This window comes from Lissotriton vulgaris, chromosome 9 (genome assembly GCF_964263255.1).
Source record: "Lissotriton vulgaris chromosome 9, aLisVul1.2, whole genome shotgun sequence".
Lineage (NCBI taxonomy): Eukaryota > Metazoa > Chordata > Amphibia > Caudata > Salamandridae > Lissotriton > Lissotriton vulgaris.
The window spans coordinates 889,267,340-889,293,060 of NC_141697.1; the positions used below are offsets into that span (position 1 = coordinate 889,267,340).

The following is a 25,721-nucleotide window of genomic DNA, read 5'->3' on the forward strand; positions in this document are numbered from 1 at the left end:
CTCTTCATGGAACCCCTTACAATCGTTCTGAAACAAGCAGGAGCGAACTACCACCTATACGCAGATGACACACAAATCTAATGCAAAATCAAATCACCCAGAGACATCCGACACCTCAATGTCACACTAACCAAGATCCAAACTTGACTAAAAGGAAACCACTTAAAGCTGAAACCGTCAAAACGGAATTGATAATGTTCTCTATGAAAAGTAACCACCGACCAATCCAAGACTGGCTCAAGAATCTTGATGCCCTAAACTGCTCCCTCGTCCTATCCGATTCAGTTAAGACACTAGGTATTACCCTTGACAAAAACGGATCAATGAAGGCAAACATCAAAAACTCTGCAAAAGGTGCGCTTTACTCACTAAAACACCTCAAGAAAATTAAACCTTTCATTCCCCAAGATGATCTCAAGACAATAGTACAGTCCTAGTCCTCTCTAGACTGGACTACGGGAATGCCATCCTAACAGGGACACCAAGAGCTCACCTAGCCCCGCTAAGGTCAGTCCTTATCATGGCCGCTTGACTCATAACAGGTATAAAAAGATTTGAACATCACCCCAACCCTCAACTGTCTTCCCACGAAAGGGAGATGAATTTACAAACTGGCCTGCATCACACACAAAACCCTTCACTCACCTTCCCCCAACTACCTAAACAACAAACTGGTAAAAGCAGGAATATTCAGAACTATGAACTCCTATTCACTTCTCCTCATCCCTCCGAAATCGAAAAGGAAAACGACTCGATCCTTTTCTGGTAACGTACCCAGAATGTGGAACGCACTCCCTAGAGACCTCAGATGCAACCCCTCCTTCTCCTGCTTCAAAAGGGACCCGAAACTCCATCTCCTCAACAAATACTTTACCGAACAACGTCAACGAACCTAGGCTTCAATATCCTAGTTGACTCCCCTCTCACTTGACCATCAAGGATAGGTGGTTACTTAAATGTGTCAAACACCTGAGTTTTTTTCTCCCCCTTCACTATTTGCCTGATTATTATGTTTTACTTATATCTTTTTTTGCTTCCTTAGGTCCTGCTATGTAATGCAATTTTTTTTCTCTCCTGTGTGTATGTAAAGCGCTCTGATACCCACGGGTCAAGCTAGCACTATATAAAACTTTTAAAATAAAATAAATGAATAAAAAAATGCCAACGCTCAGATTATAATGTGATATACTTTACTGTAAAATGCAATGATTTCACCAGACACAAGTAAGTAAAAAAACAGAGGAACTGAAGCGTGACTTAATTTCTTTTAAACCGTGTCATGGTGTCCTCAGTCAATGGAAGGATTCAAAGTAGAAGGAAATTAATCTCAATTGACATTTGGACCACTTTTCTTTTTATAGTGACGCTATGGTAATAGTACAGTGGAAATACAATGTAAAGTCAACAACACAGTAAAATTACACTGACATTTAAGAGAATCTGAAAACGGGCTATGTGCCCACAGTGCAAGGGTAACGTGGAAACCAGCAGGTTATTTTAAATGGTAGTTAATAATATATACGGCAAGGATGAGCGCAGTGACTTCGACCTCAGTCATGACGAACTAGTGCAATTTATGACACAAATTTATAACAGATTATTGTACAGCTTTATTGCAAAAGTAAAATCTTAATGTTAGGAATGTCGATTGTTTTCCACCCTCTAGTGTCTCAAGGTGTGTGGAAATTGAAGAAATTGATGTACATAAACAGCGTTCATTTCCCCTTTTGTTTCCCACTCCTCTCCCTGTGGGCACCATGAATACCGTTAATTACTGACCGCATCACTCTGCCAGCAAGAGCCCGTACCCATATGTACATGACAGCCATTCTAGGCACCCGGGCCCTTTTACCCATTGGAATCCCCGGCTTCCCTCCTGCGCGTATCTTAAACCCCCTCTCTCATGTATAGACCATGAAACCCTCTCCCACTGCGCGACCCTGCCCTGCAAGGCGACTCTGTCCCTGTGCACACCCTGGCTTCCCCCCTCCCCTTCTCCCTCACACGAGCAAGTCATAAACCTTCTTCTTCTGCAAGACCCTGTCCTTGGGAGTCACGGCCGCGCCTGACCAGCACCTCCTTTCCTTTCATGAATAACCCCTCTGTTAGTGAACCCTCCCTCCGCGATTGACTGTCCACACATGTCTGAGGTCATCGCCTAAGCCGGAAGATACTGTTTATTGCCCCTTATGGTATGGAGTCACTCCTCTTCAAAGAACCCACTATTGATCCTGGCTTCCCCACCCCTTGGGATACGATCAGGCGCACATCTCCTAATAATCAGCGGAACACTCAGCTGCGTCATTGCCTCCCCTCTTATCAGCAGGTCAAGGGTCCCTATTGTGAACATATGTGGGGTAGGATTGACACGAGGATTATAGGGATATCTTTTCTTTGTGTCACAATGTCCCGATTGTAATGCCAAGTGTTTTGTAAGGTATAAAAGAAGACGTCTCAGCTCACTTGTTAGAGCACCTCCCGAAAGACACTGTGTTTTGTGTCCGAAATGACAGGCTCTCCTCATGAGTAATAAATCCTGTTCTTGATTCCCGCTTCCAGCGCCCGTCTCTTTATTTGGTAATTATTATAAATGGAAACTAGGAGGCGTCTTGCGCCAGCAGCCCGGGCATCGATGGTAATATGGGCTCACCTTTAACAATTGGCGTCCCAACGCGGGGTCCATCAGTGACATAAGATCCAGTAAGAGAGATCCAGACGATGAGGTGAATATCTAAATGATCGGAGTATACCTGCCTTGAGAGGGCCCTAGCCCGGCTGCCGATTGAAAGAACTTCACCGATTCTGAACGGACCTCTCTCGAGGGACCTATTGTCCTGACTGGAATCCCACAGGAATGCTACACGGAGTAAGAGAACGATCGGGCGCTGGAGGAGGAACACGAAGAACTATCCGTATGGTCCGGTCCGGGTAAGATTAAGTAGGGTGTTTTTACGCCTGATTGGTAGGGTGGTTCTATCCACCTGATTGATTGATTGATTGTATTGGAATCGGTATTTGTATACTGATATTGTTGGTATTGGTTCATTTAGCTTTGGATGCTACTTGAAATATTGGTTCTCTTCTTGAGAACGAGACATTCTCTGTTTGCAAACGGCGGTGAATAGGAACGTTCGTCCCTCTTTGCAGATAGAGAAGGGTAGGTAATGCAGACTTTTGTCCCCGTTGTAATCCGTCATGCCTACTTTTCTCCCCACTGATTGTTTGAAATCGATTAATAATCGATTGTTGCTCTTTGAGATCTTCCCTGTCCACAAACAGAGACGAATAGGAATATTCTGTTTCCCTTTGCAGATAGCGAAGGGCAGGTAATGCAGACATTTGTCCCCGTTGTAATCCGTCATGCCTGTTTTTCTCCCCACTGATTGATTGGTAGCCTGGACATTGTTGTTCCAGGAATTGTTTCGTTTGAGGTATTTTCTACCTGCAAACAACGTGGAGTAGAAATATTCTATCTAGTCTTTGCAAGTAGTAAAGGGTAGGTTATGCCCCTTTGTGAATTCGTCAGTCCTACCCACTCCCCACTGATTGTTTATTTGGGGGGTAGCTCGCATGGTCCGTCCAGGAGACTACCCTTATGGAGGACATATGCTCCCCACTCACGGGCCATTTAGTGGAAGTAGATCATCTGGTCCGTCCAGGAGGCTACCCTAGTAAGTGGAAGTACATCCTTTGGTCTGTCCGGGATGATACCCTAGTGAAGGAATATATGTTCCCCTTTTGATTGATAATCTAGTTCCACCCGGACCATTTATTGGAGGTAACTCACCTGGTCCGTCCAAGAGTACCCCTAGTGAAAGGACACATAAAAAAAATGAAGTGATCACCGTACCCTACTAACAGAAAACTTTAGCTCGAAACACGCTAAGGAAAAGAAGGAAAAATAAAAAGAAATCGGGCTAAGTCAGTAACTCCCTGATGAGCTTTCGACTTCACTAAAAATAAGAAACATTAGAAACAGTTCGTAATAGGAAGTATAAAATGGCGAAAAATCGACAGCAAGACAGCCACGAGGTAGCTAGGCTCCACTGCCTATTCCTGCTCCCAACATGCCTGCCTCATTGCCCACCACGCCCAAATAACGGTTGCAGGAAATAGAAACAATTCAATAGGTACCTACCCCCCATTCCAGAAGCTCCCGAAATGCAACAGGTCCGCGGTTACGCCCATCCGGAAGGCGAGGCCTCGATGCGTGCAGGGCTCGGCTGGCCGCAGTCGAAGGGGGAGGCTGTAGGGCGGACGGTCCAAGGAATCATGGAGGTCTCCCCTTTCCCTCTTCTGCCGCCCTGCAGGCCACGGGGGGAGAGGGGGCTGTCTTGCCTCGGCCACCGACCACCCCTCTCTTCTCACCCAATCCGGCTTTCATCGAAGGCCGAAGTCAAAGCGAGGATGGCGGCATTTCTTTGAGCTATAATGGCTGCAACTGCACCCAACGCCTGACAGTTGCAGATAGTCCCGCCACATGCCAACGCCTGGATAGTTGCAGGTAGTCCCGCCACATGTCAAGGGGGGGGATGTCTTGCCTCAGCCACCGACCACCCCCCCATCTTCAATGGCTGGCACGGCCAATACCGAAGCGCTGGAGCCGAAGAACGACGCGGGGTCGCTGGACGGGGAAGGCGGCGCGAACGAGCCTCCCCCACCTCCCTCCAGGTGGAGGCTTCCAGCGACACCCCAATGCTCTTGCTTAAAGAGGGTCAACATCGAAAAGCGGTCTTTTGCCCAGGACGGGCACACGCCCCATGCCTTCTCTCCTCAACTTTGAAGATTCTATGAGAGCCGGGGGGCACCCCGATCCCTCCGCATGGGCGCCCCCGTCCCCCTCACTGGGAACCGCGACATCGGCGCACTCCTGCCAGCGCCAGCCTCAGTTTGGAAATGGCTAACATACAGCCAAGGCACAGACTTGTTCAGTTCCGGAGGAACACCAGAATGACCCGGTAGGAAAAATTGTTACCGCCCTCCCCACTCTTTGACTGATGGTCCATATTGCTAAACTGTTAACCCATTGCGAAAAACTTTTGTAACCACCAACGGAAGGTTCTGGTCCTACTACGAGTCAGTGGAGGCAATCTGACTATGCAGGGACTTGCCTGACCTCGCCCAAAATGGCGCCGACACAAAATGAGACCTTTTAAATAAACCTTGTTGCACCCTGATTGCGCAGCTTTGATGCCCCAAGATATGTATGTAGTTTTTGGACAATGAAAGTAGATAAGAAGGATATTGAGTATGTGCTTGGAAAAGAAAGCGATATAAGATGGATATTGATTATGTGTTGGAAGCAATGAATTGGTATGAAATAGGAACTGATTGAGCATTTGGACGATGAATTGGTAAACATTAGATCTTGAGTAATAGTTGGACAGTGAGATAAAAATTATTGAAAAAATTGTATTATTGGCATACATCATACTTGCAGTATAGGAAAGTTCGATATGATTTTATTTTACTACTGCACTTTACGAAATAAATGACCGCCGACTTTTATTCTCCGTTGCCGGCCCACTGGTTTGTAGGCCCGTATCTGTGCGCCAACCATTTTCATTAAAATCTTTGAACACGCAAATATTATCGTAGCGTTTATATTTATGAATGTTGTTGAAATGTATGGCTACTGTCGTCGGCATAGGCAAAATACATGCAGTATGATTAAGGTTGAAGGTTAAAAAGGCCCGGTATTTAGCAGCTACACTATGTATCGCAGGCAGCCGAAAAGGTGTTTTTAGACGCCCTTGAGCGATACCACAGAAATACCACCTGACCGCCACCCTTGCACACGACCTATAAGGCCACGATCGTGTGATGCATGTAGATCCGCAGACCATCGATGATTATCTATCTGACACTGCTGGTCCCTCTGGGCTTAAACGCCGAGTTGGTAGAGAATGCACCCCGGGGAGATAGGTCGAGTATGTGGTAGGTAAAAACATTTTCGGATTTATGCACGCTGATGTGTTTTGAATGATGCCCCCACCCCCCCCCCCCCCTTCTTCTCCTCCCTTCTGCAGGTCCCGTTGGAACGTCGACTGAAGTATGGAAAAGCGACGATCAAGCGACCGACAAAAGGAGAAAAGGGGGATCTGAGCATAGTACTTATGCTGACAAGCTTTGACAGACGTAGACGTAGATATGACTGTTCCTCCGTTAGAGCCTAACGGCTGGGAGGATGGACTGACATAGAAAATTGACGGGTACTGTATGACGGAAATTGACTCGGCATTAGCACGCTAGATAACGCGATTATGACGTTTAATTAGATAGGGAAGGGACTAGGAAAAGTCCTGAGGTAAGGGTACCCAGGCACCACCCGTCTGGGAAGTTAGAAATATTGTTGATGTTCGAAATGTACCACCTCCTTCTCACCCTCTTATAGATATAACGAAACTGCCCGACTGTTCTCCTGATCAATACCCTCTGTTGCCTCAGCCTGAAGAACATCCAACCAAAGGAAGAAAATCAAAAGTGGTTTAAGACCCACCTATGGGCAATAGCCCGATCAGGTTAATTTCTGACCGGCTGACCGAGGTGTAAGTATTGACAAGTGGGAGCGCTGGTAGAAGTAGTAAACGAGAAGAGAAGAAGGAAAGGTAAAAAGAACTCAGCCCATGGATAAATAGGATATTAAAAATGCGCAAAATGCGCAAGGAGATTTTTTTGTTTGGCCAGCAACTGTTTTGTGTTTTGTCGTGAAACGCTTTTTTATGTAACACATGTACTGTCTTCCCTTGTCTGAGTTTGTGTGTATGTAATGAACGGATTTATGTCTTCCCTCTGTCTGTGTTAGGGTGTTACCTGACCCCTGTCGTTCTGTGTTGTGAGCGCACTAAATGACCTATTACCGTACACGTCTTTCTCTCTCTCTCCCCCGATCTCTCTCTCCCTCTATCTCTCTCTCTCTCTCTCTCTCTACATGTCATATGTGTACTGAATAGCTCGTTTAGGTTGCGGGCGACTCTCTCTCTCTACGAGAGTCCCCCTGTTCCATCTTCCTTTGTGTATATATTTTGTGCCCCGCTGGCACTAGTCTGATTGGATACTCTGTGAGCACAAAGGTGTTCAGTGAAATTGACAGAAAATAAAAACGATTGTGATTTGCCATATTACTACCTCTCCTTTCTACAAAATAAATGAACTCGAATTGGCTGAGAAAGAAAGGACAGGTGAGACGACTAAGGTCCCCTAATGTGGCCCTCTTAAAAAGGGAACTATATGTCATTGGCACCCTATTTTTTTATTGTTAGAGACAAACGTCAATGTCCAGATAGGCCCCCAATGCCCAGATTGCCCCACCCCCTTCGCACCCAAGCGCGAATACCCGAAGCATCCCCGCCCCACTTGATTGACCCCAGCTGCTGTCCCGGAGATAAACATGATGACCATGAGTAACTGTCGTCCCTCGAGAAAGACCTGCTTTTCCCTGACTCTCGATGATAGCGCCCCCGCCCAGTTTGAAAAGGTTAAGCCAGCCTTGAAGGGAAACGTTAGACTGTTAAAGCTCAGTTTAGAAAGACGAGTCTCCTTGGAGGTTCCGAGATGTTGAGTTTGATGAAATGAACAGTTGATAAGAGTCTGACTTTCCTCCATATGTGACATGTGTAGACGATGAATAAAACTTGGCATGAACTCAGTAGGAATGCTGACATATGCACTGCTTGGTAATGAACCTCTGACTGTGACCGATGAGCGTATCTCCCAAGTGCGTAGAAATGAGGGAAGAATTCACGTGCATAAATGTCTTCCCCTGACCAGTTCTCTAAAGCTTGTTTTGTACCTATTTCAAAGATATGCGATCACCGGAGGAGAAGGGTCGGACGTGACACACAGCCTGGCCGCAGATCATGGGACACATGCGACATCGACCAAAGGTGGAGCCCCAGCACGACAGGAATACGGGACGAGACAGCACTCTCCAATGTGGTGAAACGAAAGGATGAAGGGCTGTCCTGAAGCCTTTTGTCCACCTACCCACACGTGCCTGAAGCTTCCGTCCCCCTCTTCAAGCCCGATTGATGGGCTTGCTTGCCTGTTATCATTTGCTCCCTTGGTCCCTTTGGTGTGTCCCAGGAAAATCTGCCCCCACTCTGCCCTCTCACTCCCATCGACTATCGAAACCACACACCCTCTTTTCCACATGACTTCTTGTCGAAAGGAAGAACAGCATCCAGGTGGAAATGGGGTGCGCCGCAGGAATATGGGTGCCGAGCATAAGGCGCCACTAAAAGGATTGATTAGGGAACAGGACTGTGGTCTAGCAGCAGAGGATTGACCGCACCCTGCAACGCGTAAGGATGGACCCGAGCTGGACCTATAGCTCCACCGCCGGTGCTCAACAGCGCCAACGAAAGGACACGGACTAGAGCCTACCAGTGATGGCTTACTGCTAAAAAGACACTGTGACGAAGAGATCTTGTGTATTGAACTGAATTCCGCCCTCAACTACTTGGTCAAAATGTTCATTGGTCACATTTTTAAGTCAGAAACGTTTATGCTATGTAGTGCTTTTGGAATGATAGGAACTCGACAAATGCAATTTCCTATGTGCTGCATTCTGCCCATCACATGATTATATGCCACATGTTAGTATTGACAAATGCTAATTCTTCTACGATGCCTGTCTATCTGTAACCCCATCAATTACAAAAATGAACTCTGAAATGTAAAAAGGGGCGACTGTGGAAATTGAAGAAATTGATGTACATAAACAGCGTTCATTTCCCCTTTTGTTTCCCACTCCTCTCCCTGTGGGCACCATGAATACCGTTAATTACTGACCGCATCACTCTGCCAGCAAGAGCCCGTACCCATATGTACATGACAGCCATTCTAGGCACCCTGGCCCTTTTACCCATTGGAATCCCCGGCTTCCCTCCTGCGCGTATCTTAAACCCCCTCTCTCATGTATAGACCATGAAACCCTCTCCCACTGCGCGACCCTGCCCTGCAAGGCGACTCTGTCCCTGTGCACACCCTGGCTTCCCCCCTCCCCTTCTCCCTCACACGAGCAAGTCATAAACCTTCTTCTTCTGCAAGACCCTGTCCTTGGGAGTCACGGCCGCGCCTGACCAGCACCTCCTTTCCTTTCATGAATAACCCCTCTGTTAGTGAACCCTCCCTCCGCGATTGACTGTCCACACATGTCTGAGGTCATCGCCTAAGCCGGAAGATACTGTTTATTGCCCCTTATGGTATGGAGTCACTCCTCTTCAAAGAACCCACTATTGATCCTGGCTTCCCCACCCCTTGGGATACGATCAGGCGCACATCTCCTAATAATCAGCGGAACACTCAGCTGCGTCATTGCCTCCCCTCTTATCAGCAGGTCAAGGGTCCCTATTGTGAACATATGTGGGGTAGGATTGACACGAGGATTATAGGGATATCTTTTCTTTGTGTCACAATGTCCCGATTGTAATGCCAAGTGTTTTGTAAGGTATAAAAGAAGACGTCTCAGCTCACTTGTTAGAGCACCTCCCGAAAGACACTGTGTTTTGTGTCCGAAATGACAGGCTCTCCTCATGAGTAATAAATCCTGTTCTTGATTCCCGCTTCCAGCGCCCGTCTCTTTATTTGGTAATTATTATAAATGGAAACTAGGAGGCGTCTTGCGCCAGCAGCCCGGGCATCGATGGTAATATGGGCTCACCTTTAACAGGTGTATTTAACAGCCAGCTGGTTTACCCCTTCCTTCCACGAATCCATGTGCGCCAGCATACAACTCAAGAAGAGATGGAGAAACAACAAAATTCCGGAAACCCAAGCTACCTTCAAATCCGCAATCAATGCACACCACCTCCTCCTCAAAACCACAAAGAAAACAGCCCACCAAGACAGAATCAACGCCAACATACGCAACAGCAAAGAACTCTTCGGTATCGTCAAGAAGTTCGCCAGGCCCAACATAGAGACCGCAGACATCCCTCTTTCCCAAGATCTCTGCAATAAATTCTGCACCTTCCTCTACCACAAGATCAGGCATATCTATGACAGCTTCGACACCCTAGACCCTGCCACTTTGCCTACCACCACCGCCACCATCGCACGCAAACACGCCCCACCCCAACAGACCGTGCTCTGCTGCACCCCGCTCACAACAGAGGACACACTCAAGGCCATTGAAGAGAATCCACTCAGGAGCCCCATCAGATACCTGCCCATACCACATGTTCCACAGAGCAGCCGCTGCCATCGCCTCCTAGCTCCGCCGCACCATCAACTGCTCCATTGAATCTGCCACCTGCCCAGACGACTGGACTACTTGAACTATGAAGCAGCTATGTGCAGAATAGCATGGCTGAAACTACTGGGCTTTGGGGGCAGTAGATGGCAATCAATGTTCTGTTTATTTCTGACAGTCATAATGTTGTATAGTATGATACATATGAGAATTGCACTATCATAGACCCAGCTTTAGTACAGAAGGTAAATAATTCTTGTGGTTGATAAGGACTTTTTCAGTGGTCTAGAAGCTCCTCACTGCACACCCTCAAAACCCATGTCAAAGGACATGGGTAAACAATCTATGACGCCCACAAAGAAAAACCAAGACAATCTAGTTCAGAAAAAGTACGTTCTTGATCAATTTTCCGAAAGCGTCTACATTTTCCATACTTAACATTTGAATTCCAGTGTACTGCCTTTGCACCAGACTAGGACCCTCCCGCACAATCCACTGGGAGTTTGGGGGAGGGACTAAAGACAAATTGTGGTTTCTAGAACAAGGTTCTCGTGTAGTTTGGTCTGACCATCAATTTACATTAAGGTATTTATATACATTTCTGTAGTTAAAGTGATGGATAACGGTCTAGAGTGCAGGTACAAAACCTAAGACATGGCAGTATTAAATGTAAACATATTTTGAGGAAAATGTAGGAGTTTCTAAAACAGATGAAATATTTACTAAACATTACCTTCTGGAGGTGGTTGTGTTTTCCTTTTCATTCAAGGTACTAAGGCTGCCAGTGAAAAAGTATGTGCTTCAAGATACGAATCCAAACTTTGATACAAACTTCTTACATACCATAAGGAATATAACGAAAGACGATGGACATGACCCAACAGATTTTAATTGTCACCTGGGTATAAATCAACAATTCATTCATCTCCATTTATATCCATGCCCTGAGTAAAATATCCACCCAATGTGCTGAACACCTCCCACACTATTGGGTTATGAATTTCTCTCTCCGTTTGTCCAGTTGTGCATTCCTGGGTTCACCAGTTTTGAACAGTACCACTTTTTATTTCAGTGGAGATACAGAAAACTTCTCTCTCTCTCTCTTTTTTGTTTGGTTGTTTTGTGTGTATATATATAATTGTATATTGTTTGTTTTTTAAGTATATTTTTTGTCTATGGAATGTTGTTTTGTGTACTTGATTGTGTGGATGTGTGTGTGGATGTTGAATGTATCTAGGCTGTTTGAAGGCTCTAATGTATATATATAGTAATGTAAATAGATTGTATATATGTCCATGATTCTATCACATTTGTGATGCTTTAATGAAGAAAAAATAATAAATAGATATATGCTTTTGAAATAAACTGCTCTGTGTGGGACAATGTTGATATTTGAAAAAGGATTGGAGTTAACACCCATATGTATATTGCTTTCTAGGGGAGGTTCTCTGTTTTTTGATGATACAGAAAACTCCTACAAACAAGGGATGTCGCGCCTTCCAAAACTTCTCATAAACTCGTTTGACAATGGATTTGTAGATTGGAGAACGAACAGGAAAAACAGTCATTTTCATTTGCACTGACTGAAGACCTCCAGAGGCAGGTTCCTTCCAAAATACTTTGTGGATCACTTTTCTTTTAAGAAACACTTTTCTGGCTTAGATATTGTTTCTAAACTGGTACACTTAACTGACAGATAAGGTCTGTTTGCATATTCATATTTTGCAGAAACCTGTCTCCAAAGCCAGACTTAATCTCCCATAAGTCCTGCAGTCTGATGCTTTGTCTCAACATTATTCAGTGTTAGAATGCGAAGAAATGTGCTTGTTTTAAAACACTCAACCTTTGATAGGTAGGGGAAGAGATCTAGCACAGACTTCCTTTCTAAAGGAGTTTAGAAGAGGATTGTGACAAACAGTTCAATGTGTTTATCGGTCATGGGTTTTAGATTCTTGTCGGCCTTCAGAACTGACTCCTTTCTCATCCGTCTCCTCTGAAGTGAAAGCTGGCTCACCCGCCAGGCTGTTCTTCTGCAACTGGGCAACCTTCTGACGGAGTCTCTGCAGAACATATTGTGCCGTCTGTGTCAAGCCATGCTGTGAATGACAAAACCACCAGACTACCTTTAAAAACACAAACATAGTTCTAAAAACATTAAGAAAGGCTTCAATTACCCAACATCATCACTTATAGTCAGGCTGCTTAACTCCCGACAAGCACTGCAAAAAGCTCCGTTAGCGGCACTTCCATGCAAACATACAGAATTTACAAGCACAGCACAGTACAGTCTGGAGGAAATGGGACAGCACATTCATATAACAACAAACTTTGAAAAAAAGAAAATTGCCTATCAGACGCATACCTTTTTCACACTTTGGTTTGGATAAAGAACTCTCTAAGGGGATCAGAGCTCAAGAGAATCAACAGTGACTAAAGGGGGGGAGGAGCCAAGATGGCGACGGGAACGGACGTGTAGCCCCTCGGCTCCTCGATCCTTTGTTCCTCGCGATGATATCCTGACCTTTATCCTGCCGCTGGGTGATACAGAGAGGACGGCAAGCGAGCGCTGCATTTACTGGTGCTCCCCCGAGGTCCCTGCCTGCCCGAGATCCCGAAATATTACCAAGTGCTCTACGGTGTTCGTCCCTACCCCCGTAATCGAGACCCAGGCTGGGATGCAGATATGGCGGCTGCCGGAGCTACGAGGGGGTATGGCTGCAGAGTGACCCTTACGTCTTGATTGGCGCCGCTGTCTCCGAATGTATGGGACTGCCTGCCACTTTTGGATTATGTACCTGCCGACCGGGAGTTCTCACGAGTGCCGCTGCAACCGGGACCTACAGGGGAGGTGAGTGGCGCCACCCCCATGATGGGAGACATTTGGACACTGTAGCTTCCCCATAAGCCTGCTACCGCTCCGAATTGATCTGCGTGAGGTCATATCACGGATCGCCCACTGCTTACGGATCTGCCCAGGGACAGCGACCTGAGTCTCTGTGATTCTCTAGTATTTGCGCCCCGGTGCCACTGTGATTCCCCTGACGGGGCTGCCAAGATGGCTGATCCAGCGGCGCTGATTACCAACGTTGACTCGATAAGCACTAGACTGTGCTGCGGGGCCCTGAACACTGTACTAACTTTGGAGACCGCGCCTGTACTAGTGGAGAAGATGGGACCCCTGGCTGCTCTAACTCCTGGCTCTATTCTCAGTGCACTCGACGACTTGCGGGCGGACGCGCGTGAAGGCTTTCTGTCGCTGTCCGAGAGTCTTGATGCCGCCATGACCGGGGTGGATCCTACACCATTGGCTTTCTTCTTTCACCGTGACGCTCTGCCTATCCTCACTCTAGACCGGGCTACATTGTTGCGTCACGACTGCTCTCCACTTCGGCTCACTGATAGTGCCGGCGGACGCGTTCTGATGCCTGTTTTCATCACCAGCGCTACACTGTCTTCATGTCTGTCGGAACTTGTAACTTTTGCCTGGACTTTGCTGCCTTCTGGAACGGCGCCGCAGGCGCGGCATTTGGTTAGCCTTATTGTCCACGCTCAGCTGGCCCTGCTTCTGCCTTTCATCATTCTGCAGCATTGGTTGACACCACTCAGTGGTGTTCATGGATTCGGTCTAGACTGGAACCGTCCATTTTGTCTTGGAACAACATCTCCCTGTCGAAAGCGGCCATCTTGTTCCTTTGTTTTACTAGTGGGGGTTCCCCCACGAGGGTCCCGGTCGGGGGGACGGGTACGGACTGGCCAGGGTTAGCGGACTTAAATTGGTGGATTGTAATTTCCTGGCTGGCGAGATCTCGGATTGAAGCGCTATTATACAATACATCAGTGAGACTCTAATGACTTTAAGTGATGCTTTCATCTCCCCGCTTCTGCCGATTCACATGTGGGGTGGTGACGACTTGGTTTCGATTGGCGGGTGGGGACTCGGACTGGGGTACCTCCTAAGTGCGTACTGCTGTGATACCCGTGATCTCTCCCTATTTTCTCAGTATTGTATGCTATCTATTCTTTACTGTACATGGGGTAGAAGAGGTTGTATGGCTGGGGCGTCCGGGGGACTTAGTATTTGGTGGGCTCCTCCTCCCTTCTTTTCTTCTTTCTTGGGAGTTACCCTTCTGTGGGTTTCTTGGGGCGACAGGCACGTTTGTGGGGGGGGAGGGCCATAGCCTCTTCAACGTGCAGGGTGGGGGGGTTGGGGGCTTGATTTCCTTTCTTCTTGTTTCTATGGCCTTTTCTTCTTTTTCTTCCTCTTATTCCTTTTTTTCTTCTTGTCCATCTGGGGTCAGACGGGAGGTTGGGTTTGGTTCTTTCCGGGACGATTTTTTGTGCTTCGTATCTACGTCTTATCACATGGTCGATTGATTCTCTAACTACGATATCGACTACACTGCATAGCCACTGAATGATTACAATTCCTTTGCTCTTCCTTCCCCCTTTTCCACAATTGTTTGAGGGCGCATTATCTGTCACAAATTTTTTCCCATATAAGGAGTGCTTTATATACGTCGTCACATCCTTCCATTGCTGCTATTCCATGATCCCTCTAATATCCTATTATACTGTTGATAAGTTGGATTATAACTCCTTAATGTGATATATTCTTTGGGTGGGCGCTGACTAGGGCGATATGTGCTTCTGCGCTTGTGTATTATTATTGTAATAATGTATGCTAGTATTTTGATAACGATGTCTCCTTGTTGGATACCTTTATATGTTGTTCGCCCACTCAGCCACCCGATCTGACTTTAGGACGATTCGTCAAAATGATAAAATGAAACCCTCTTTATCCTTTCCCTCCGGTCCCTTGCCTGTTTAGCGCGGCGTTGTTACCTTTGTCATCTACTGTAGAGCAAGGTACCTTGGTAGGTTGGATATTGTCATAGCGGCCGGCCCGCAGTGGTTGTAGGCAGACGCTGTGTACTATGTTTGCGATAAATAAAGGTTTTCAAAAAAAAAAAAAAAAAAAAAAAAAAAACAGTGACTAAAGGGAGGAAGAGCAGCCAAGAGGGAAATCCATGCCAGTGCTTAAGTGAGGAAAAGAGTATGATGTGGGACACCTGCCAGAAAGCGTTTTCCTTTGTGAGTCTGCTGAGTGGAGACAACAGAGAGAAACAGCTCTGAGCAGAGCAGGAAGGAGCACCAATCAGCTGTACATCCAAAACTGGCTCACTCACTATGACAAGAGCATAGAGATGAGAGTTCTCACCAGCATGGAAACACCAACAAGGCACACAGACATGTCCAATGAAAGGCTTAAACTATCTGAAAGAAATAAAAGTGTGTCCACTCGGAGGAGTGAATAACAATGGGGCAAAGAGACAGCACAACAACTACGTACTACCTCAACAAGCACGTAGCAACAAGGTCCAGAGCGTAGTAGAGGAAAACAGAACCTGCACATAACATCAGTCCATCTCTTAAGTGCATAAATTGGCACTTTTAGGAGAGCACTATGAAGCCATCTACAACAAACAAGGGGTGTACTTAGGTCAACTTGGCAGGTATCCACTAAGTGTTAAGCCTCTTCATTCCTTTTCTTCTTTAAGTCGTCATCAAGCTCAAGCAATCGGACTCAAACATGATCCTCTCCAAACTGGCCACAGGAAAGGCAGTATTCACTACACGTGTCTGGTATGCCATATAATTTAAACAACAGCAACCTTCTTACCATTGCTAAACTTTACTCACTTACTTCAGAATACCTGCTATATGGCCATGTAACCCACTACATAGCCATTTTGAAAGAGGTGAAAAATCCTGTGCAAGACCTAATTCATCAAACCCAGGTTACTGTTATGTTTTCTTTTTAGCATTCATTTTAATATAAATAACCACCATAGAACATGGCAAAAAGATACTATACTGGCATAACTCCTCTATTCAGATAAATATGGCTTATATATTTTCTCTAAATAGAGAATGTTGTATGTGAACAACCAATTAAGCTTTTACCCTTGGGTCTGACGCGGAGGACATGATTATATTATTTTATTATTTTTAACCGTTCATCTATGGAATGAATTGTATACTGTATTTTTACGGTTTTGCTATGTATTTTATGCTTCATATTAATCTTGCCAACCTGTAGGGTACGAGTGAAAATGTACAGGACACTTTTATGGTCATACGACCGAATTAAGTTTGTTGACTGACTGACTATTCAGACAATTTGGCATAATCAAAGTGATTGAGCATTCAGAGTGAGTAAACATTATCTCACACCTTAGAAGTAATGCAGCCATTTCCAAATAAACAAACTGCCTTCTTGAACCTACGCACCAATCAAACTTTCAGCCATACGCCAGACCTGATTTATCTGACTCACAACACACTTTATTTAGTTTCAACTGTATAACTTTTCACACACTACAATTCCATTCAAAATGGCTCACACATAATAAAAGGGCACCTGATTATTTAGGCGTACATCAAAGGAAATCTGCAATCAAACTCCTCGCTTTGCTCTTCAGGACCTTACCGAAGAGGAGTCCTCTTTCGCAAATGTAGGCTCTGTCATTTGCTTTTACAATGCACGAACACTTGACATTCTCCCACTTAACACCTGGTTGATGGTAATACATGTTTATACGCATTGCTTCCCCTCCCTGCAGCTTATGATGAAGCTGATCATGATGTGTGCTGAACATCTTTTCCACTCACACAAGTTCAGAAGTAAAAGCGCATGATAGGCTCCAATCTTTACACACACAGGTACAACAAAACTGTTAAGATTGAATCCTCCAGAGATCGTTCCCACCCTGGACTCTGCAGGGACAAATTCAGGCTCCGACTCTCTCAAACTTCAATTTTATATGGAGCCATTACGAAACACTATAGCTAAACATGGCATTGCCATTTATCACTTTGCAGATGAGCAGATGAACCCACAACTCTACCTCAAAATCCCATTTATAAAAAATAATAATCCACTAAAAATCTTCTTAATCTACCATTGCCATTGGGGAGTAATTTGTCCTCCCAAACTTATGCTACAAAAATTGAATTTCTCATTCTTTGCTCTGATGTATCTTCTCTCTCTCGCTCTTCAATACTGGTAAAATAAATGTCTCCACGTAGGCTTTTTCTTTTCCTAAGTTTTCACAGTCAGATCCCTTAGCGTCATACTTCACGCACTTCTGCAAAATATAGCCAAACTGACTAACTATGCTTCTAAATAATTTCACCCTCTATGAAAATTAAACCACTGATGCCCCCAGAAGAGGTTCATGTCATGATCTAAGGCCTCATTCTTTCCTAACTATAGGTTGGAAATGTGCTACTCATGAGTCTTCACAAAACGTGTAACCACCACTAAAACCACTTTACCTCTGTGACTTGGCGGATCATGGACACACACAGGTCGGACCACATCTTTACTATACCTCCTGCTTTACAGTGGTTGTTTCTTAAAGCCTGAATCACTTACAACATTGCATGTGTAATATTTAAAGGCCCAGATGTAGGTAAATCACATTTACCGATTTTGAAATACCGAATTTTACCGATTCGGTATTTCAAAATCGGTAAATGGGATGTAGGTACCAACATCTGGATTTGTTACCGAATCCTTAAAAATTCGGTATTTACCGATTCGGTAAATACCGAATCGGTATTTGCTATTGATTCCTATGGGCCTTGAAGCCCATAGGATTCAATTCAAATACCGATTCGGTATTTACCGAATCGGTAAATACCGAATTTGTCAAGGGTGCAGGGGGTGTCACTTTGACACCCTCTAGCACCCCCAAAACGGGCATGTGTGCAATGTGGCACACAGACATGCCCTAAGGGCACGTCTGTCTGTCACATGGCACATGTGTACATGCACAGATGTGCATGTACACAGGAATCGGTATTTTACCACGGATTTGTATTCCATGGTAAAATACCGATTCTGAAAGCCATGTGCCAATGGAAAATTGGCTACCCACATTGCATTTTCGGTTATTTTACCGAATCGGTAAATATTACCGAATCGGTAAATATTACCGAATCGGTAAATTTACCGATTCGGTAATAATAACGATTCGGTAAAATTACCGAATATGTGTCCCTACATCTCCATAGCCCTTTACCGATCGGAAACGGCCGAAAATCGGTATTTTCGGCCGATTCCGATCGGTAAAGGGCTACCTACATCTGGCCCTAAGTTTTCACAGATGCCTCAAACACAAGAAGCTAGCTCTCTCAGGTGGATCCAATGTACCAGGAATCAAGACATATTTCCACCTAATCAAACCACATTCTGCTCATTCAAATCTGCCCTCGTCTGCTAAAGACGTCCAAGACCCTAAAGCAAGTGTTCTCTTTCGCTGTGCTCAGTATTCGGAATAATATACCGAAACACATCTGAAATATGTCAATCTTGAGAATATAAATTGCTCATTTCAACAAATGTAATTTAATGTTTATTTCTAGTCTGATTCACATGCTTTCTTGTTGAGTATCAATATTTGCATGATGCGTTAAATAATGGCAGGGGGCTTTTTATAAATAAGTTATCAATACATGCATGAATATTGTTGTGAGAAGTTAGCCTGGCACATGATGTCCACTATTCTAGTGGGCACCTTGCACCAGTCTAATCGACCCTTATTGATGGTGGTTGTAAAATCAACCTTATAGACATGCTATCCTAGTGGTAGCATGGACCAGCAGTCATAGGCTAAGACTTCAGAGAGCATGTGAAGTAAGCTGTTTTATTAATTTGTGATCGTGGGGGTGTTGCGGGCCGGAAAATCAGGCAAGGAGGCCGGATATAGTGGGCTATAGTTGAGATTTATTGGTACGAAAGTCAAAATAGACAGGATGACAAAGGCAGTCCGGTAAGACGGGGTGGTTCTTCCTGGTCGACGGTCTTCTGTTGCCGGCTCTCGGGATGGTCTTCGTCTCCGTTGCTGGGGAGGTACCTCGGAGGGCAATAAGAGAGAGAAGGGACCGTTAGACCGAACTGGGTCACAATCGTATGATGACGCCGACACCGGGATGTGCGAGGGAAGAAAAGAAGGACTAGTGAGGTAGGGTTCTATGGGGAAGAGGATCTTTACGGAAAGCGGGGAAGTAGGTCAGAGAAAAGAGTGTTAGGGTGACGGTGGCGGGAAGAGGGGCGTTTGCAAGGTGAAGTGCTTTACAGTAATCACAGTGCAGTTATCGTGCTATACGTGAATAAAGGGGAGAGGACTATACAATATATACACTGAACACCTAGCGTGCTCACGGGAGGGTTTACGCTACTCACGCGGTCCGCCGTAGCTCTCCAGTTGAGCTACGGCCGCTCTTCAGCCACCTCCTCAAGGGCTCCACCAGTCCTCCGACCACTCGTCTACTTCGGCTTGCTCTTCCTCTCGCTCTCCAACACCAGTCTGAGTATCCTGCCACAATGCTCCGACGTCGTCCTCACAGTGGCGTTCGCTTTTCACTGGTGCTGTCGCTGCCTCGGAGGTGGGACTTCCGAGTTCATGGTGACGTACTTCCGGTGCCTGCGGCCCGGTGATAGGTTCCTGGAACAGAGAGAGGGGCGGGGCACTGTGGGTCATGCTGTTCGTTCTGACACTGTTACGGACCCGAGGGGGTTGTCTAAAAGTGCGTGAGGGGGAAGTCCTTGACAACGGTAAGGTTTCAGGGGGGCACAGTCCAGGTGGGGGTGAAACAGGGACCGGGTCACATTCCCTTCCCCTAGCTGTCTTTCTTGTACCGGTGGAAGAACTGGGGTACCGGGACAAAAAGTCTGCGTTGCTTTGTTCAGATCCTTTTCGGTGGCGTGTCTGAAACCGAAAGGGTTGGAGAGATAGGAACCATCGGAGGACCCGGTCATTATGTCCCTTGTTCCGGGCCATCCATTCCAAGGGGGCATGGTCGGTGTAAATGGTAAAGTCCCTACCCTCTAGGTAGTATCTCAGGCTCTCGATAGCCCACTTGATGGCGAGGGCTTCTTTCTCTACAACAGCATAGCTAAGTTCCCTAGGAAAGAGTTTTCGACTGAGATACAGTATTGGCTTTTCGTTTCCTTGTGAGTCGATTTGGGAGAGGACTGCTCCTAAACCCTGATCGGACGCGTCTGTTTGGAGTACAAAAGGCCGGGAATAATCAGGGCTTACAAGGACAGGACTGGAGGTCAGGGCGTCTTTTAGGTCGTTAAATGCCTGCCATACCAGGGGACTGGGGTGATTTAGAGCTAGCTCGGTGTGGGTAGCTTTTTTTAACAGGTCGGTAAGAGGGGCAGCCCTTTGAGAGAAGTTGGGGACAAATCTCCTATAGTAACCTAGGAGTCCTAGAAACGCCCGGAGATCTTTCTTTGTCCGGGGAAAGGGGAGAGTCGCAATGGCTTTGGTTTTGGACTCCTGGGGACGGATCAGACCCTCCCCCAAAAGGAAACCGAGGTACTGGACGGTTTGGGCGGCCAGGGTGGTTTTAGCCGGATTGATGGAAAACCCAAAGGAGCCCAAGGAAGAGACAACCGCATGCAAATGGATGAGGTGTTGTTCCCAGCTGTCGCTATAGATGACTATATCATCCAAGTAGGCCCCTGCATAGGCTGTGTGGGGACGTAGTACCAGATTCATGGCCCGCTGGAAGGTGGCAGGGGCGCCGTGTAACCCAAAGGGCATGACAATGAATTGGAATAAACCCTCTGGGGTAGAGAAAGCGGTCTTCTTCTTATCCTGCTCTCGGAGGGGGATCTGCCAATAACCCTTGCAGAGGTCAAGGGTTGAAATATATTTGGCCTTCCCTATCCTTTCGACCATTTCGTCAACTCGGGGTAGAGGATATGTATCAAATCGGGAGACCTTGTTTACCTCCCGGAAGTCTATACAAAACCGGACAGAGCCGTCGGGTTTCGGTACCAGAACTATAGGGGAGTTCCACTCACTGACCGAGGGTTCGATGATTCCCATCCTTAACATGTCCTCGGTCTCCCTCTTTATAACTGCTCTGCGGGCCTCAGGGACTCGATATGGACGCAGTCTAACCACCTTACCGGGTTCTGTCTCAATCGAGTGTTCGGTGACGGTGGTACGTCCCGGACAAGAAGAAAAAACCTTCATTACAGGGGTCAGTGCTGTTTGGAGGGCTTGGACCTGTACCGGAGTTAAAGCAGGGTCCAGACAGGGGTCGAATGGAAAGGAAAAAGGGGGTCTACTTCCCATTAGAACAGGACGGGGTCCCTCCCACTTTTTTAGATGGTTTACATGATAGATTTGCGACGTGCCTCTTGTGGGATCGAGTTCTATCTCATAAGTTACGGGGGTGACCTGTCGTTGAATGGCATAGGGCCCTTGCCACTGGCCCAAGAGTTTTTGGTCTGAGGAGGGCATCATCAAGAGGACCAGGTCACCCACAGCGAATACCCTGGCCTTGGTACCCTTATCATATTGTTTTTTCTGCGTATTTTGGGCCTTTTCCATGTTCTGTTTCACTATCTCTCTTATCTCAGCTAAATGGGTCTTGAGATTGTTGACGTATTCTGGCAAAGGGCGGGTACGGTCAGGCTCGGCTTCCCAGGCTTCCTGGGCCATATCAAGTAGGGTGCGCGGGGGCCTCCCATACAGCAGTTCATATGGGGAGTAGCCCGTACTGCTCTGGGGTTTACATCTTATGGCAAACAGGGCCAAAGGCAGGATTTCCTCCCATCTTTTGGCTTCCAGGCCTAACAGTTTTTTCAATGTCTGTTTCAACGTTGCGTTATAACGTTCGACTAGACCATCCGTCTGGGGATGGTATGCTGAAGTTCGGATTTGCTTTATTCCTAGTGTAGAACAGACCTGTTTGAGTAGGGAGGAAACGAATGGGGTGCCTTGATCAGTGAGGATTTCACGGGGAAAGCCTACTCTGGAAAACAGTGTGATTAGTGCCTTGGCGATGTTCTGAGCTGTGGGTTGGCGTAATGGGAAGGCTTCCGGGAAGCGGGTAGCATAGTCTACTATGACCAGGGCGTACCGGCAACCTGTTCGGGAGGGTAACAGAGGCCCTATTATGTCCATCCCCACCCTAGTGAATGGGACATCAATGAGAGGAAGAGGTTGTAGGGGTACCTTAGGGGGTCGGTATCGGCTGTGTTTCTGGCAGACAACGCATTCGCGACAATAAGTTTTAATGTGTTGATGGACCCCGGGCCAGTAAAACTTATCAAGGACAGCCTGGCTCGTTTTTTCGTCCCCAAAATGACCGCCTAACAGGTGACTGTGTGCCAGAAAGAGGACCTTGTCCTGGAAGGGGCCGGGAATCAACAGTTGGGCGGATTGTAAGGGGTCTCCCTTTCGATATAACAACCCCCGCTTCTTAAAGAAATAAGGACCTACTTGTGTGGGGTCTTCCTGTTCTAAGGCCCTTCCCCAGGCTTCTTGCAGGAGCGGGTCCTCCTGTTGGGCGGCACGGAACTCTTGATCGGTTTGCCAGGGCGAATCATCCACATTCACGGGATAGGCAAAGGAAGGGTGTTTCTTCTCCTGTCTTTTCTGGTTCTTTGATTTGTGAGGTTTCGGTTCTTTGCAAGGAGAGGAGGGACCCTGAGGGTAAGGGGCTTCTTTCCACCATTGTGACAGGGAGTCCGTTGTGTCCTGTAGAAGGGTTGGGAGTCCAGGATAGTCGCTACCTAATATAGCTGGTTCGGGCAACGCTGGTACCAGACCAACCGTGAGTTGGGTTCCCGGGTCCCCGGGATGTTGTACCCAGACTTGGGTGGTGGGATATCGTTTGGTATCGCCATGTACACACTGTATTGCCACTGTTCCTGTTGGTGGTCCGTTGGGAAGAACCAGGTCTTGCGGCCGGAGGACGCTTTGTCTGCACCCAGTATCAGCGAGGGCCAGCATCTCCTGTCCTTCAATGGTCACGGGACAATGAAACGGAGGTGGGGTGTCCCTTGGGGTGTTGCAAACATAGTTCCGAACCAGTCCAATTTCCATGGGTACCTCCTTCTGAGGACACATGCGGGCAATGTGGCCAAAGTTCCCGCAATGGTAACACTGGGGTCCGGGATTGGGGGGACGATACAGGACTGGAGAAGGTAAGAGTGGAGGAGGTTCAGGTCTTCGAGAGGGCAACGGGCGGGTTGGACGGCTGGCTGTGGGGTTGTGGGGTCGGTGCGGGTTTTCCTCCTTACCGCGTTGTAGCTCCTGAGCACGGCCATAGGCACAGGCGATTTCTACTGCAGTTTCCAAAGTCAGCCTAGTATGTTGCCGAACCCATCTCTGAGTGGCGGGGTGCAAAGAGTTCAAAAACTGTTCAAGATAGATTTTCTCCAATATCTCGTCTTTGGTGGAGTTTTCCGGCCTAAGCCACCGGTTGGCAAGGTCCTTGATGCGGAAGGATAGAGCGCGCGGATTTTCTTGCGGCCCTTCCCTAGCTTGTCTAAGCTTCACTCTGTACGTGTCGTCGTCGACCCCCAAGCGCTCTAGAATGCACTTCTTTATGTCGGCATAGGGGTTGTTGCCTTGGATGTTAGCTTGTTGATAGGCCGCCTGTAGGTCTCCAGTGAGGAGGGGACCTAGATATTGGCCCCATCGATCCTCGGCCCAGTTTGCCGCTTGTGCCAGCCTCTCAAAGTTCGTAAAGAAATAGTCCGGGTCTTCCCCCGGGACGTACTTTTGCAAAACAACGGAGGGGAGAGAAGCCATGGCCCGTGGTTGTCCTAAGACGTCCGTCAGTTTGCCCATAGCTTGGTCATGAGCGGTTCCTTGGCCCTTCAAGACGTCATGTAGCTGCCCTCTGTCGTCTTCGGCGGTTTTCAGAAACTTCTCCATAAGCTTCCCCAGTTGTTCTTGGGAGTCGGCCATTCTCTTCATGACGGCCTCCATGCTTCCAGCTGATCCCACTTCTGACACCAAATGTGATCGTGGGGGTGTTGCGGGCCGGAAAATCAGGCAAGGAGGCCGGATATAGTGGGCTATAGTTGAGATTTATTGGTACGAAAGTCAAAATAGACAGGATGACAAAGGCAGTCCGGTAAGACGGGGTGGTTCTTCCTGGTCGACGGTCTTCTGTTGCCGGCTCTCGGGATGGTCTTCGTCTCCGTTGCTGGGGAGGTACCTCGGAGGGCAATAAGAGAGAGAAGGGACCGTTAGACCGAACTGGGTCACAATCGTATGATGACGCCGACACCGGGATGTGCGAGGGAAGAAAAGAAGGACTAGTGAGGTAGGGTTCTATGGGGAAGAGGATCTTTACGGAAAGCGGGGAAGTAGGTCAGAGAAAAGAGTGTTAGGGTGACGGTGGCGGGAAGAGGGGCGTTTGCAAGGTGAAGTGCTTTACAGTAATCACAGTGCAGTTATCGTGCTATACGTGAATAAAGGGGAGAGGACTATACAATATATACACTGAACACCTAGCGTGCTCACGGGAGGGTTTACGCTACTCACGCGGTCCGCCGTAGCTCTCCAGTTGAGCTACGGCCGCTCTTCAGCCACCTCCTCAAGGGCTCCACCAGTCCTCCGACCACTCGTCTACTTCGGCTTGCTCTTCCTCTCGCTCTCCAACACCAGTCTGAGTATCCTGCCACAATGCTCCGACGTCGTCCTCACAGTGGCGTTCGCTTTTCACTGGTGCTGTCGCTGCCTCGGAGGTGGGACTTCCGAGTTCATGGTGACGTACTTCCGGTGCCTGCGGCCCGGTGATAGGTTCCTGGAACAGAGAGAGGGGCGGGGCACTGTGGGTCATGCTGTTCGTTCTGACACTGTTACGGACCCGAGGGGGTTGTCTAAAAGTGCGTGAGGGGGAAGTCCTTGACAACGGTAAGGTTTCAGGGGGGCACAGTCCAGGTGGGGGTGAAACAGGGACCGGGTCACATAATTATAATCCCTTGAATACCAAATGAAAGGACACCACAAAAGGTATACATCAAATATATATGTATTTATTTCTAACACAAACCCTCTGCACTCTTTATGAGGTCAGAGCTCAAAGTACATTACAAGTTACTCAATTAGCATACGATAAGTTTCACAAATACAGTTACGCCCTAGGGGCCTCACAAACCATATACTAAGGAAGTGGTATAAGAACCACGTGAGAGTTAGACAGCAAGCCTAGGGCCTGTGGAATCGCTGGGACTACACTAAACAACCAAGGTTAGGAAGTAGGAGGCCCACGGGAGACGCGTGCAGTGTCTAAACACAGTCGCGAGTTATCATTGACTTATAATGGGAAACAAAGAAGTTACAAAGTTACTGTTTAAGGACTCTTTCGGATGGACTAGGATGGAACCCTTTTAAACTAGGACCCTTCGAGAGTCAAGACCCATGGGAGCACCGGAGTACTCGTGTTACCTCACCCAGGGAAGCCGGGTGCATAGGTGTCTTTTTGTGTCGGATTTCGTCGTCGTTTTCTATGGAGATCTGCAAAGAAGTGCTGCAGGCGACCAGAGGAAAAGTGTCCGGGTGGGTCCAAGGGTGGATCGGGGATGTGAAGAACCTGAAAGCAGAGGGGACAGATTTGGGGTCACTAGCCAGTGACCAGGAAGGAACCAGGCGATGTTGCGTGCTCGAAGGTGAAGAAGGTGAGCTTGTCTCTTCAGCCA

At 47.2% G+C, this 25,721-nt stretch overlaps 1 protein-coding gene across 1 annotated transcript in view; it reads right to left on the minus strand.

The window, feature by feature from the left end:
* Positions 1–1,173: 1,173 nt before the first annotated feature.
* The window catches only part of KPTN (kaptin, actin binding protein), a 197,985-nt gene continuing 173,437 nt past the window's right edge, over positions 1,174–25,721 (minus strand). The window contains exons 12-13 of the mRNA XM_086938644.1: positions 9,665–12,291; positions 1,174–1,669 (exon numbers count right to left, since the gene is read on the minus strand). Coding sequence (XP_086794770.1) covers positions 12,124–12,291 — 168 coding nt within the window. The 3' untranslated portion in view covers positions 1,174–1,669; positions 9,665–12,123. The remainder of the gene's footprint in view (positions 1,670–9,664; positions 12,292–25,721) is intronic.